Consider the following 15,849-nt stretch of genomic DNA (forward strand, 5'->3'; position numbering starts at 1 on the left):
TCAACAAATGACTTTATCAGGGGGAAAAGTGGCAGGTTTTAGACTAGCTAAGTCAATCTACAGACCTTAATACAATTGAGCAGCATTTCACCTACTGAAGAGGAGACTGAAGGGAGAAACCCCTGAAACAAACAACAACTGAAAAAGGCTGCAGTAAAAGTCTGGAAATGCATCACAAAAGAAGAAATCAACAATTTGGTGATGTCAATGAGTCGTACGCTTGATGCAGTTATTACAAGAAAGGGATATGTAATCAAATACAAGTGTTATTTACTTTGACGTATTTGTACCTATATTTTTGCTCACCTAAAAATTGGGTGGTCTGATACAAAAGATTCTATGTTTTATGTTGTTTAACACATCTAGATGTAAATACCAGGAAATAAAAGTGAAAGCTTAAATTCTTGTCTAATAACCATCTTTTCATCTCAAACCCAAATGTCTTTGGTCTATAGCACAAACAAATTAATTAGCCTTGTCGTTCCAATAGTTTCAGAGGGGACTGTATCTGCTGGGGGCACCATGAGACATAAGTGTGTTGACTCAGTGACAACCCAGCCATACATGCACTTACACATTTGCTATGCATGTACATGATCTGATACACAACAGCACACAGACAATGCTATCAAAGACTAATAGCAATATTAACAAATGCATCACTACCGGATACACGCTCAGTGTTCAGAGAAGCATTAGTAAGTGACAGAACATGCACACATTCATAATCAGTATTCATACACACTCACGCACACTTCCACAAATAGATGAACACAATGAACGAAGGAATGGCGGAAACGAACATGCTGAGAGACCCACACTGAAGCACTGCTTACACAATTCTTTGATCTAGATACTACAACATTATCATCATGTCAGCTCAGCAAAGTTCTGACTAATGTTCTGTACACTACCTGCACCTTTGATTTAAGAGATTAAATAAAATTCTGAACCAGATTAAAACATTGATATCAGCTTTATGTAGAAATGCCAAAGACTGTTTTGGAGGTAACATGTGTAGTGCCACAAATCCTTCAAACCAAACAGCATAATGAATTTACACCCAACAAAAGCACATACATGGTCTATGTGTATTTCTCTTACATGAAGTGTCACGTAATGGAGGTTAGGACGGATACAAGTGCAGATAAGAGATTTTATTAAAGAGAGGCAGGAAGATAAATCCAAATCATTAGACAATAGCATGCTCAAAAAACAGGCAATGGGTCAGGCAATTGGCAAACCGGCACAAACTAGGCAAAAGAGGAATCGAGAAACATGGACAAGTACAGGATCACATGTAATACTCTGCAAAGATTATGTGTTTGAACAGACTCTTTTATGTGTGGTGTGATTGTGCTGTGAATTGGATGCAGGCCTGCGTGATTAGAATGAAAGTGAGTGTTCTGGGTCACAGTTGCGGTCACTGGCGGCCATGTTTGTAGACCGCAGTTCAGGATGGGAAATGTAGTCACTGGTTTGCTGCAACAGCAACAATATAATACTACTACGACTACTACTACTACTACTATTAATAATAATAATAATAATAATGATGATAATAAGTAGTGGCAATAGTAGTAACAAATAGGGAACATTATTTATTAACACATGATTATAAACATTCACAGAGACATAATTGTAAGGATTTATATTTAGCCCAAATGTGTGCAATACAAATGTGCTTACAAACTCAACTACCTGTACTGTAAGTGGAAGAAAAAAGCAAGACAACCAAAAATACTGACTCACTAACATCAATACACACTCAGACAATTACAGTTGTCGGGAAAAAAACATGACAGCATATTTATGCAATTATTCAGGCCTCATAAGATATTTTTGTACTGTGCTACATGTGTTCAGATATTCATAGTTTAGAAAAACTATGCTGTTTTATTTTTTATGTGCTATGCTCTTTTATTTTTTAATATTCTAATTTCAGACTTTAAACAAAAGTAATATTCTACTCCTAGCCTATCTTGTGAAAATTTGGTGTTGGCCTTAGATATGCATTCATCTCAAAGGTGTTCAGTGGGACTGAGGTGAGGGTTCTGTGCAGGCCACTCAGATTCTTCCACTCCAGCCTTGGCAAACCATGTCTTCATGGGTTACCATGGAGGCAGAGCTTTTTTCATTTCCACACTGTCAAAGCATTGTTGTACTTGTCTACCTGACAAACATACACATCAATCCCACACTAGTGAGAGAACACTGAAAGTCAAATCTCATAAATGTATAGGTTTAGAGTAAGGATGCACCGAAATGAAAATTCTTGGCCGAAACCGAATATAATGAAAAATTTGGCCGAAGGCCGAATACCGAACACGTTTTTTTTCACATTTTTTCCATTTATCTTACCATTTTTTTCACCACTGCATAAATTAAATAGTCAAAATGTGCTTTTTACTATTTTGTCTTGCTTTTCAAAAAAAAAAAAAAATCAATTACAAAAACTACAATTTCAAAATATTTATTTAACACTGAACATTTTTTTTTTCATTCCAACAGGCATAGGCTACCAACAAGGTACAATATAACTTTAAATAAATAAATTAGTAAAATAAAAATATCTTTATGTGGTCATCTTTGAGCCCCCTTTGAATAGCCAATGTTAGGCCTATAACTGACTGCTGAAAGAATGTAAAACTCTGTAGCCTACAACAAAAATGTGCATTAAAAAGTACATTGACAGGAGTGCAAAAAATGGTTCTATTCGGTTATATACGGCTGATTATATTGGGGATATATACCGCTCGCGTCCCTGTACACCTTGCGGAGTATTATAGTAGATATAGTATAGTTAGATACGTTGTTAATGTTATGTTCCCAATAAATACGTCTTTACCTGCTTCCGTACTCTACTCCCTTACGTCTCGCGACGTGACAGAATACTCCGGAACAGAAACAAAACAAACGCACGTGTCCACAGTAAACAATGACTACGTTTACATGGACAGCAGTAATCTAATTATTGACCTTACTCTGATTAAGACAATAATGTGATTAAGGTGTTTACATGAGTCGCTTTTAGAATACTCCTGTCATGTTCCCGTTTTACATGTTTTAGAACATAATTAGATTAACAGCCTGCGTCATTACGTCACCGCGCCATGCCGTCCAACGTCCCTCCAGAATTTCACGTATCAACATCAGTTCGTCTTCGTTATGGTGCCGTATAGTTTCGGGTGTTTTTATTTAATTTTTTTACGAACGCTTTAAGTGCAGTTAATTATTTGTCATGCTGTACATGCTAATAGACAACTGCTTGAAGCCGTGGGCTGCGTCCCAAACCGCATAATTACGTTCTATATAGTAGCCGAGGTACATGTATTTTTTCCCACTACAGGCCTATAGTAGGATAGTATGCGGTTTGGGACGCGGCCGAACTCTCTTGTTCGCCGTAAAACGTAAAACTGCCGTGTGTGATCATGTCTTGTCGCAAAATGCGGTGAAAACTCTCACACGACATTCATAATGTGATTAAGGTGTTTACATGTCTGTAATACACGTCCATAATGTGACTAAAACAGGAGTACTCCACCTGTCTTAATTCGATTAGAGCTTAATTCGATTATTACCTTAATTAATTAAGGTAAGTAAAAATTGCTGTTTACATGGTAGTTTCTTAATCAAAGTATGGTCTTAATCGGATTAAGAGTGGATTATTGTTGTCCATGTAAACGCAGCTATTGTCACAGTTGTCAACATCCGAAGAGCATGTGCTCTTGCACGTAACTCGTGCATGCGCGCGCCCCCTCATCTCTCCGAGCACGCTGCCGGAAGTGGAGGTCGTGAAATTTGCGCATCTCACTCTGGTTGCTAGGCTATTTGGGGCATCATCAAACACGTCATTGTTCGGTCAAATTTATTCGGCCTTTTCACTTATTCGGCCGAACACCGAAAGTGCTTTTTTTTGCTATTTTCGACGAATAATTTCGGTTGCCGAACATTCGGTGCATCACTAGTTTAGAAGCCAGGTATTGGTGAGATGTTCACCATTAAATGAGAAACGTGCTGATTGTTAACTTCCGTTTTCACACTGGTCAAATCTACATTGATATACTGTAGTGGCCTTAATTTATAACTTTTAGCAAAGATTTTGCTCAAAGTGCTTCAATGGGCTGCTAATTCCACTTTTACAGCAAGCCATCACCACATTTAAACACATGCTGACTGAAAACTAAGACATGAGAGAGAGAGTATAGGCTGTTATACAGAACAGCCAAAGACAGTTGCTATAGACTGCAGTAAAAATGAGTCGTAAAACCTGGAAATGAGTTAACATTTTAGCACTTCTGGCTCTATTGTCCGAGGTCAATGGGTTTTTGGAATGGGTGTTTGGTTAAATGAATGAAATAACGTCTGTGGTTAACACAAGCTCAAGATATTTTCACGCTATATTCTACGATGTAAAATACATCAGTAATACTCTACTTGTGATTTTTTAAAATGCTTTCATGTGTCTTGAAAAAGGCGATTGCTAACAAGCGGCTATATGGGACTACAGAGGTTGTCGGGGACATTAAACGTCATCATGCCGAATAGGAAAACTTTTCTACAACAGCAACCTTGTTGTGTTTATGCTCACACTCTTGCAAGCTATTCCAACTCACACTTCCCAACTTGTAGATTTATCAGTTTATAGTATTTTCCAATTGTAGTGTTCTTGTATCGCTATTTATAGCTTAGTGGTGATGACACTGTGTCATGTCACCGTGGTGTAGTTAGTTTATAGCCTAACTTTAGCTTTTTACTTCTGGTGATTGTATTCAGGCTTCAAAATACATAAAATTTGTGTTCATTTGTGAAGATTATTTTGATGAACAAAACGTATAAGAATCATAAACTTTTGTTGGTCACAGAGCTTATTATCTCCAGTAATCTAAAAGCCAATGGAAAAATCCTATTGACTTTTTGTCAAAGGAACCAAGGTGATGCTAACTACTGGTTGGCCTACAAAAATACATCATTTTTACTGCACTCTATTCATTAGTTATATGTTCCAATATTTTTGATCACCTGAAAAATGGGTGGGTTCAAACAAAAGGTGCCATGTTCTAAGTAGTTTAACACATCTAAATGTAAATATGTGGAAACTGAAGCTGAAATTCTGATCTTTAGTCCCATATTCATCTTTTGATCTCAAACCCAACAAAAGAAGTGGCCTTGCCATTCAAGTACTTTTAGGGGACTGTATGTATACATAGTGCATACCTCACTTTCAGCCATCATGTAGCTCCAAACATAATATTTCAGTGTATTTGTTTGCCCCATACTTTTTCTGTTGCAGAGACACTGACTCTATTTATATCCACAACTGCATCTTAATCATAAATCTTTTTTCATTTATCGTTTTGTTTGACTGCCAAGTCAGTTCCATACAATAAGATGCATACATGTGCATGCATACGCGCACACACACACACACACACACTAGGCATTAATGAAAGGTTTTTGTGTGGGGGGGTGGCAGGTAGCATACTCACAGACTTTCATCAGGAGAGAGGCTGTCAGTGAAGAAGGAACAGCTCTGGTTTTCCATTTCTGCCAGCCTGAGAGTGAGAGGTTGAAAAAGACAAAGAGAACAACAGAGAAAGACACGAAGGGATGGAAATTATGGGATCATTTTGGCCAGTCCCAAAACATGAACCATATACAATAGTCATGCTAAATAAAGAAAGCAATCTGTATGTTTAATGTTTTTAAAGTAATTATCAGATCTAGAATATAAAAATTATAATCTACACCTCCTATCTTTACAGAGATTGGGATATAGATTTAATAGTCTGCAATGACTACTTTCAATCATAATACACTATATGGCCAAAAGTATGTGGACACCTGACCATTACACCTATATGTGCTTGTTGGACATTCCATTCCAAAACCATGGGCATAAATATGGAGTTGTCTTTGTATGCTGCAGCATTAATATTACCCTTCAAATTTATTGAAATTAGGAGCCTTGCCCAAATCCTGAAAAACAGCCCCAGACCATTATCCCTCTCCACCAAACGTTACTGCTGGCACTATGCATTCCAGTAGATATCGTTTCCCTGGCATCCACCAAACCCAGATTCATCCATCACACTGCCACATAATGAAGCATGATTCATCACTCCAGAAAATATGTTTCCATTCTCCAGAGTCCAGTGGCAACATGCTTTACACCACTCCAACTGACACTTGACATTGCACTTAGTGATCTTTTGTATAGCTGCTCAGCCATGTAAGCCCATTTAATGAAGCTCCCAACACAGTTCTTCTGATTTTGCTTCCAGAGGCAGTCAATAGGCAATTTTAACGTGCTATGCACTCCAGCACGTCTTCACATGATACAATTATACAGGTCAGAACTCACCAAATTTTAATTTTCATCATGCAGCGTAGTACGGAAATTCTACGCACGAGCTTGCATTTCCAGTCTACCATTTTCGGATGCGTTTGAATGGAAGTCAATGGAGCGCAAAAGCCTAGTGTGGCCTTAGACATGGGGCATTAAACGGACTGTTTGGCCAAGACCAGACTTTACCATTAGGCAAAGGTCGGCAATTGCCTTGGACCCCGAGCTACCAAGGGCCCACAAGACGCTGCATAAACTTATGGTTAAGAATTTTTTTTTTTACATTTAACATTGGCGATGGCACGTGTCGTGTACAGAAAATGAAGTGAAGCAGCAGTGCTGAAAAAAGGAGAAAGTGGGAGGAAAGCAAAAAGTTTTTATCGGAGCCTGTGAGGTGTTTTTAATGAAAAGATTTTGCCTTTGTCATGAAAGCAACGGCTCTATCATTACAGCCAAAGAACAGCGAGGCTGGGACAGGCAGCAGCATTCTTTCTCTCTGTCTCTCTCTCTCTCTCTCATACACATAGACATACTCTTTCAAATATAAATTTCCTCATCCACACACACACATAATCTCATATGTATACACCCTTCTTCTTCTCCTCCTTTTTCCCTCATAAAGCTCTGCTGACCTGCTCCCTAATGAAGCAGTAGGTGAGTTTAATGTCAAATAATGATAGCGTGCCATTCAGATGTGGATTCATGTTCAGTGCTACTTCAAATAAACATGTTTAAATATTACCAAAATTTAGAAAAAAGAAGAATATTTTAATAAGCTGCTTCCTACTGTACCATACAGTGACTTATTGTTTGCTCTTGGTTAGTGGTCGTAGTGAAATAGTAGTGAAAATGACTTATTTATTAATATAGGTCTAATATCAAGATTCATTTAATAATATTAATACTGGAAAATAAAATACATTATTATTATTATTATTATTATAGTAGTAGTACTAGTAGTAGTAGTAGCAGCTGTAGTAGTAGTGGTCTATTTTTGGGGGTAAAAAGATGAGATGTGGATTCATGTTAGTGTTAAAAAGTAAAATTTCAGTCCTGATTCAGGAGATGTACAGCTGAGTGGGGCAGCTCTCCAACACTGCACCCAGATGATGCCCCCTGACTAGCTAACATGCTGTCTCGATTGTTTTATATTCTTTGTCACACTGTTCTTCTGTTTCTGCTTGCCTATTTTACAAATATGACTTTATATCTGTTCAGTGCTACATCAAATAAATATGTCTAAATAGCATTTATGTTATATTTTTATGCTAGTAAGTGGTGTTAAAAATTGGTCTAACCATCAATGAGCCAGTGTGTTATGATGTGGCATGTTGTGGGCCGGGTGTGTTGGTTCTCTGTGGGCCAGAAAGTCCAGGGCCACTTTTTGGTCCCAGTCCACCCCTGTTTATTGCTATTAATGCTGTATAATGTATGTGGAAAATTTAAATATCTATGTTAAAACACTGAAATGCCTAGGGCCCCCAAATAACTAAATCCGCCCCTGATGTCACTGCAAGAAATGAAAAGAAGTCTCTAATGAGAACAGATACTCTGATGCCACATTCTGCAGAACAGTATGCAAGACTACATAAACTGCAAATACACAAAAGTGTGAGACGAATGCAAGATAATAAATACACAGAACAATAAATACACAAGACAGTAAATACACCAGACATTAAATACACAGAACATGGGCTGTAAACTGTAAACTATTGTGTAATATAGCAGCACAAGTATAGCAGCAATATTGGCAGCAAAAATGAGTTCCATAAGGTAAACTGACTGATGCAGCTATTTAAAGTGCTGTGTGCAGTGGTACTAAGTCTTACTGGGTTAGGTGTTAGTCCACCTTGCCCAGGTGAGAGTTGGGAGGCAGCAGGGTGTTGTCTGCCTGCCTCAGGGAAGACACTGTAGTGGAGTCTGCTGGTGGTGGCATGGATGCTCCTGTACATTCTGCCAGACACAAGGGGGTGAAGAGTCCAGGAAAGGGATGAGAGGGGTCGTCCTCAATACTGGTGGCTTTGCGGACGCAGCTGTTGTTGAAGGAGGTGTTGATGATGGGTAGAGAGACCCTGATTATCTTTTCAGCTATACAATTCACTGTAGAGTCTTGTGATCGAAGGCTGTGCAGTTCCCATACCACATTTTAAGACAGCTGGTCAGGACCTGCTCTATTATCCCTCTGTAGAAGGAGGTGAGGTTGGGAGGGGGGAGTTTGGCTAGGTTAAGCCTCTGCAGGAAGTGGAGAAACTGCTCGACCTTCTTGGCTAGGCAGTTGGAGTTGACAGTCCAGGAGAGGTCCTCCATCATGTACAAACCTGATCTTTTGACTCTCTCCACAGTTGTTCCATTGATGTGCAATGGTGAGTTGTCCTCTTGTGTCCTCCAGAAGTCGACAATCATCTCTTTAGTCTTATCAATATTAAGAGATAGATTGTTGCCTCTACATCATTCTGCAAACTGGTTCACCTCCCCCCTGTACACTGACTCAACATTGTTGCTGATGAGGCCCACAATTGTAGTGTCATCAGGAAAATTAATGTGATTGGAACTGAGCTTAGCAGCACAGTCATGATTCAGCAGGGTAAACAGCAGTGGACTTGGGAGTGCCAGTTTTCAGTTTATTGTTGAGAGACTGAACATTGGAGAGGAGAATGTATGGTAGAGCCAGACGGCTAGGGTTAGGCTTCAGGTTTTGTCTTCAGTAAGTGAAAAGCATGCTCAATTGGTTTGAGGTAATCGGGCATTTAAGAACATTTAATTTGCCTTAAGAAGCTCTTGGGTTGCTTTCACAGTATGTTTTGGGTCATTATTCATCTTTACTCTGAAGTGCTATCCTATAAGTTTTGCAACATTTCACAGAAACTGAGCAGAGAGTATAGATCTATACACTTCCTGCTTCCTGCTACTTCTATTAGCAGTCACATCATCAATAAACACCAGTGACCCAGCTCCATTAGCATCCATACATGTCCATGCCATAATACTCAATCCACCATGCTTGACAGATGATGTGGTATGCTTTGGGTAATGAGCCCATCCTTTCCTTCTCTATACACTTCTCTACCCATCATTCTGGTCCAAGTTAATCTTGCACCAGAACTGGTCAAGTTTTTTTTGTGTGTTTTTTTAAAGCAAAGTTTTATCTGACCTTTCTGTTCTTGAGTGGTACCAGTGGTTTGCATCTTGTGGTAAACTGTCTGTATTTACATTCATGAAGATATCTCTTGATTGAAGAATTGACAATGATATGCATAGGTCCTCCAGAGTGTTCTTGACTTGGCTAGATGTTGTGAAGTGGTTTTTCATCAACAAGGAAAGGAAAGTGCAATCATCCACTTTAGTTGTCTTCCATGATCTTACATTTACATTTATTCATTTAGCAGATGCTTTTATCCAAAGTGACTTACAAATGAGGAAATACAAGCAAAGCGATATATCAAACGGCGAACAATACAAGTAGTGCTACCATGCAAGATTTATAATTGAGTTCTACAGGAGTAAAGTGCACAGAGTAGAGGTGTAAAAGCCAGAGTATGTTTTTTATTTAGTTATTTTTATTGTGGGGGTTGGTATTTTAGGGGTTAGTTAAGTGCTCTCAGAAAAGGTGGGTCTTCAGCTGGTGGGTCCAGGCCTTTTGGTGTTGCTGAGCTTGCCAGTGTATTTCTTCTTTTTAAGAATGTACCAAATTGTTTATTTAGCCACTTCTAAAGTTTCTGATATCTCTTTGATAGGTCTGTTTTGTTTTTTCAGCCTAATGATAGCCTCCATCAGTTGCATCGACACCTCTTAGGACTGCATATTGAGAGTTCCCATTAACAGCAGATTCAATGCTTGGAATCAACTCTAGACTTTTAATTTGTCATGAAATAACAAGGAAACAGGCCACACATGGCCATGAAACTGCTTACCAGTCAATTGTCCAATTACTTTTGAGCCTGTGAAAATGGAGGGCCTCTGTACAAATGCATGTAATTCCTAAACTGTCAATGCACTATTTTTGTTAAACCCCTTGAATTAAAGCTTTGAACTAAAGTATTCAATCACATCTCGATTGCTTCATTCAAATCCATTTTGGTGGTGTACAGAGGCAAAATTACAAAAATTATGTCGCTGTCCAAATAGTTATGGACCTGGCTGTATATCATTCCTCAGCAGAATGACCCTTTCCCCTATGCCCCAAGTTCAAAAAGCTGAGCTGCAATCATGAAATTTATTTCATATTAAAGCTCAATGGAAATCTTTACAACTACTAAGAGAATAAATAATGTAATACCTCATTTACACCCAACAAAAGCACATACATGTTCCATGTGTATCGCTCTTACATTAAAGTAAAGCTGACTCAATAACCTCATTTATGTCACTTTATGTGGGACAAGTTGCCTTGAGATAAAACTCAATTAAAATGAGTTTTACATTCTGCTGTAAAATGGAAATGGATCCTTGACTCCTGATCTAGGTAATAAAAAGCTTGTCTTCTCCATTTAGCCCGAACTCAGATCATGCTGAAATTTGTTGCAAAGAAGATAAATGTTTCTCCTCCAGAAGTATCTGCATTTTCATTCATGTAAAAATTGGGGTAGTAAACAAAATGGAAAGACTCTCACGCACACAGTTAAACAGCTAATATAGTACACTATATCACACTGTAAAACCGGATCAGTTCATTTAACTCAAAAAATTTGAGGAAACTAATTACCTCAAAATTTTTAAGTTGATAAATCAATTTCTTTAAGCCAAATACACATAAATATAACAAAAATTTTACTCAAACTTGTTAGATTTAAGTGTATTTGACTTGTTCAAGTCAACAAGTTCTAAAAGTAGATAAACAAAACCCAATAAAACAAATTGGAAAAAAATATTATACTTGGTCATTTACTTATTGAGGAAAATAATCCAATATTACATGTCTGTGAGTGAGTAGCAAAAGTATGTGAACAGTAACTGCAACTAAACATTTCTGGTAACTGTTGATCAGTCCTGCACACCTTGGAGGAATATTTAGCCCACTCCTCAGTACAGAACAGCTTCAACTCTGGGATGTTGGTGGGTTTCCTCATATGAACTGCTTACTTCAGGTCCTTTGACAAAATTTCTAGTGAATTAAGGTCAGGTCTTTGACCTGGCCATTCCAAAACATTAACTTTATTCTTTTTTTAAGCATTCTTTGGTAGAATGATTTGTGTGCTTGGGGTCGTTGTCTTGCTGCATGACCCACTTTCTCTTCAGATTCAGTTCACATCAATGATGGGAAGTCATCCAGGCTCAGATGCAGCAAAACAGGCCCAAACTATGATACTACCACTACCATATTTCAAAGATGCGATGTTTTTTCCAATGGCCTTCTGGCTTGTCCACATCATATTTTGGAAACTGCAGATGGGCAGCAATGTTCTTTTTGGAGAGCAGTGGCTTTCTCCTTGCAACCCTGCCATGCAAAGCACTGTTGTTCAGTGTTCATGCATTAAAGATGCATGTTGTACAATCATTCTTCCCCAGAAAAAGAACGGTTCAAAGAAATTACTGAAAGCCCAATATTGCCATGACATTCATGTTCATGATGAATGTATGTAAACGTTTGACCGCAACTGTATAACCGCAAGTATAATATTTTTGTCTCATTTGTTTAATTGGGTTCTCTTTATTTCTCTCTCTCTTTCTTTTAATTGGGATCTACTTTTAGGACTTGTGTGAAAATCTGATGATATTTTAGGTCATATTCATGCAGAAATATGGAAAATTCTAAAGGGTTTGCAAAGTTCCAGCAGCATCTCCTTGGCCAATGCAGATTTGTGATTCATCACTGAATATCACTTTCATCCAATTATCCACACTCCATGATTGCTTCTCTTTAGCCCACTGTAACCTTGTTTTCTTCTGTTTAGGTGTTAGTGCTGGTTTCCATTTGGCTTTTCAATATGAAAATCCCATTTTATTATATATATATATATATATATATATATATATATATATATATATATATATTTTATTATTATTTTTTTTTTTACAGTTCTGTCACAAACATTGACTCGTGTTTCGGCCCATTTGTTTTTTATTTTTTGTTGTGCATTTTCTATTTTCAAGGCATATTGCTTTGAGTTTTCCATCCTGATGCTTTGACATCTTCCTTGGTCTACCCATATGTTTTCCTTTTATAACCTTCCCATTTTATTTATACTTGCACCAAATTTTAGACACAGCTGACTGGGTACAACATCTTTTGCCACACTCTGTGTAGGATTACCTTCTCAAAGGAGTTTTATAATCCTTTCCAATGTTTCAATTGACAACTCTCTTGTTGGGGCCATGTTTCCTTTCAAAATGTCCAAGGTCTGTAAGCACTTTCTTTTAACTGCAGATTAATTTGCATTTTTTTAGATTTGTTCTGGTATTTGTTTTAAAAATGCAAATTACAAAGTCATTCTATAATTTTTTCCTCTACTTGATCTGGAAAAAATATGCCATTAATTAAAATAATTTCATTTAACTTGTTTGAAGTATGTTTCACGAAGCCTATTAAAGAAAAATTGTTTTGTGTCATATCTGTGCTTTATTTATTATGTAGGGTGAACATGCTCTAAGTGTGGTGATTCCATCATTTTTGCCGGGGTTGTCGGAGAAGATGTTGCCTGAGCTGTTCTTTTCTTTTGAAGTGACATATTTATTATGTAGGACTACAAATATGTTCTATCAGCATCTATAGTATTCTTCATTTTGGATGTTTGTGATAAAAATGCTGGACACATGCCCAGGATTTGTAACACCTCAGATTTTATATCAGCAAAATTGATAAGAAAGGCTGATTACTTCAGTGGAAGAGCTTAGTAGAGGTTAATGCAATTTTATTTTGTCATTTGTGAACCTTTCAGTTGATTTAACAAGAGGATGCTATAGTCATAGCCCACTACTTTTTCTATCCAGTAAGCTGCAATTACCATGGAAGCAGTTCTCTTAAATAAGCTTCTCCATAAAATAACCATCAGCATTTTTTACACTTCAGTTTAATAATACCAGGCCCACCTGAAAAACAATTTCACACAGTCATGGATAGTTTTTCACATGCAGTGAAATATTTAGAATAAGAGTCAAACTATGAAGAAAAAAAAAGAAGTAAATTCTAATAATGGCAAAAATGAAAGGTCAAATAGAGGATAAGAGAAAAAGAGGTAAAGGGAAAGTGTGAGGAAAAGAAGGAGAAGAAAGAAGTAAAACGAAGGTTGATGGGATGGGGTGAAAAGGAGAAATTGTAATGCAGAAGGATGGATAAAGTGTGTTGACAGGAGGGAGAAATAGTTGGAGACATATAAAGAAATAGAGAGAGAAAGAGAGAGAAAAGCATACATAAAGAGTCAGAGGAAAAACATTTCAGAGAGTAGAAACTGCATGTGTGTAATGGTCAACAGTGTATACACTAGGGCTGATCTGTGTGTCTCTCTGTTTGTGTGTAGAGAAAAAAGAAACCCAAAGTGATGATGCATTTCACTTTGTGCCTGAAGCCCCTCTACAGTCTCAGACTCAGTTATTATATATATTATATATAACTTAGTTATATATACGTTTATTGAAGAAAAAAAGAAAAGAAAAGGGAACAGTGTGGACATGTTCCCGGACCCCAAGAGTTTTTTTTGTCTGTTTTATTTTTTTAATTATTTTTTATTTTTTAAGTGTTAGGGTTAGGTTTAGGTGTGGGTTGTACAGCATTTATGTTCAGTACTACATCACTGGAAAAATCCCAAAATATATGACAAACCACATACCTGCTGGCGAAGTGCTCGATCCGGTTGTGTGTGTCTGCATGTGGTAGCCTGGGAGAGGAACATGGCCTGCCACATCATACACACAACACAATGTTAACATGGGAGTGCATTAAATGTCAGTGTTTCTCTGTTTGCATGTTCAAGGCAAACCAAACTCACTCTGTCACAAGTAATCCTCTACTTCACCCTCCTTTCACCAGTTTTGGCAAATCATCAGCTACTCACTAGCTAGCAGACCCAATGTATTTTTAAATGGCCATGTACCCTTCATTTGCATACTCACGTCTCACCACTCTCTGCTTCCAGGACCATTTGCACGGGCAGGTAGCCTCTCTGAGGGTGCTTGCTAAAGTATTGCTTTGATCTGAACTTGTTCTTTAGAGTCTTTGCAAAATCTCGCATCTTCTCTCCTGAGGTGGTCTACACAGTGAGTATGGAAGGCCAAAAATTAAAGGAAATTAAAAGGGAAATAACGATAGAAAGAGAGAGAGACACACACACAGAGGATGAAATAAATTGAGAGAAATGAGAACATAAAAGTGGATTAAAAAAAAAAAAGAGAAGGAAGGGGGAAAGAATTAGAGAGATTAGTCTTCTAAAAGGCTGCTCCTCTTTATTTATAAAATAATCATCTGCCTTCAAGCTCACTCCATCACCAACTAAGCAGCAGCTGCAACCAGTTTATGACAAGGACCCGAATGGCCACACACACAGTGTATAACAGTGATATATGTCCATGGGAAAAAACATTAAGCAAATGGGACTGAGAAAGCAGCATATGTGTGTGTGTGTGTGTGTGTGTGTGTGTGTGTGTGTGTGTGTGTGTGTGTGTTTGTGTTGTGTTAGCAGGCTCAGAATGAGTGTATACCAGGGTATAGTACTCCATAATGGGGTAGTGGAGCTTTTTGCCTTTGGTTGTTCGCCCAGTCAGGAAACATGCCTGGCAAATATCCACGTTGAACTGTTTCAGACTGCGGTATCTGCAGCAGCAACAAATCAGGGGAAAGACATTAGATCCAAGTGTGTTTTCATTAACTATAGAAATTAAGTCTCATTATTGCTGATCCTTGTATCATGCCTTTTAGTTGTAAATCATGTAGTGAATTGCTATGAAGACTGCATGAAACCCTTCATCTCTCTCTCTATCTCTCTCTCTGCCAGTGGGATGATGCAATCATCAAAACGTGTGCACTCAATGTCGACATGCTGTCTCACTGGGTATATTTTGTACACTGCTCTGAATCACTGTGAAAGGACCAGGTTGAAACTTGAACAAAATACATAATGTGCATTTTACAAACTGGCCATGAATGGAACCAATAATTATTTACTAAAGAGAAAAACAGAAGAGGAGGTCCAGCTAAGAGATAACTCCAGATAAAGAGGTCCAGATAAATCCAGGTAAGAACACTCCATAATTAGGTGTAAGATACACTAACATATGCTATTATTTAATGCTAATATACACCAAGCAGTGTATAACAGTGAGTCTAATATGATCAGGGTCATGAAAATGCTATTTTACATGGAAATTTCCAGGAAAACCACAGAGAACTCTGTTCCCAGGACACACCACGGCCTAGAAATATGGCTGCCAGGGACTACTATTCCCAACAGTGGACTCTGTTACATTCACCTGATTACTAATCAGCTACACCTGAGAACAATCATACATCATAGTATTTAAGGAACTCTAGTTCACATTCTCTTTGTGAAGTAATGTTCTTTGTGAAGTAT

The 15,849-nt window shown here is 37.8% G+C and overlaps 1 protein-coding gene across 2 annotated transcripts in view; it reads right to left on the bottom strand.

The window, feature by feature from the left end:
- drp2 (dystrophin related protein 2) overlaps window positions 1-15,849 on the bottom strand; it is a 114,338-nt gene that overhangs the window by 12,353 nt on the left and 86,136 nt on the right. For both annotated transcript variants that reach the window (XM_053630414.1, XM_053630413.1), the window contains exons 15-18: window positions 14,981-15,092; window positions 14,396-14,532; window positions 14,113-14,178; window positions 5,490-5,555 (exon numbers count right to left, since the gene is read on the bottom strand). In XM_053630414.1, coding sequence (XP_053486389.1) covers window positions 5,490-5,555; window positions 14,113-14,178; window positions 14,396-14,532; window positions 14,981-15,092 — 381 coding nt within the window. The remainder of the gene's footprint in view (window positions 1-5,489; window positions 5,556-14,112; window positions 14,179-14,395; window positions 14,533-14,980; window positions 15,093-15,849) is intronic.

The sequence above is a fragment of the Ictalurus furcatus genome, chromosome 8, assembly GCF_023375685.1.
Source record: "Ictalurus furcatus strain D&B chromosome 8, Billie_1.0, whole genome shotgun sequence".
Taxonomy (NCBI): Eukaryota; Metazoa; Chordata; class Actinopteri; order Siluriformes; family Ictaluridae; genus Ictalurus; species Ictalurus furcatus.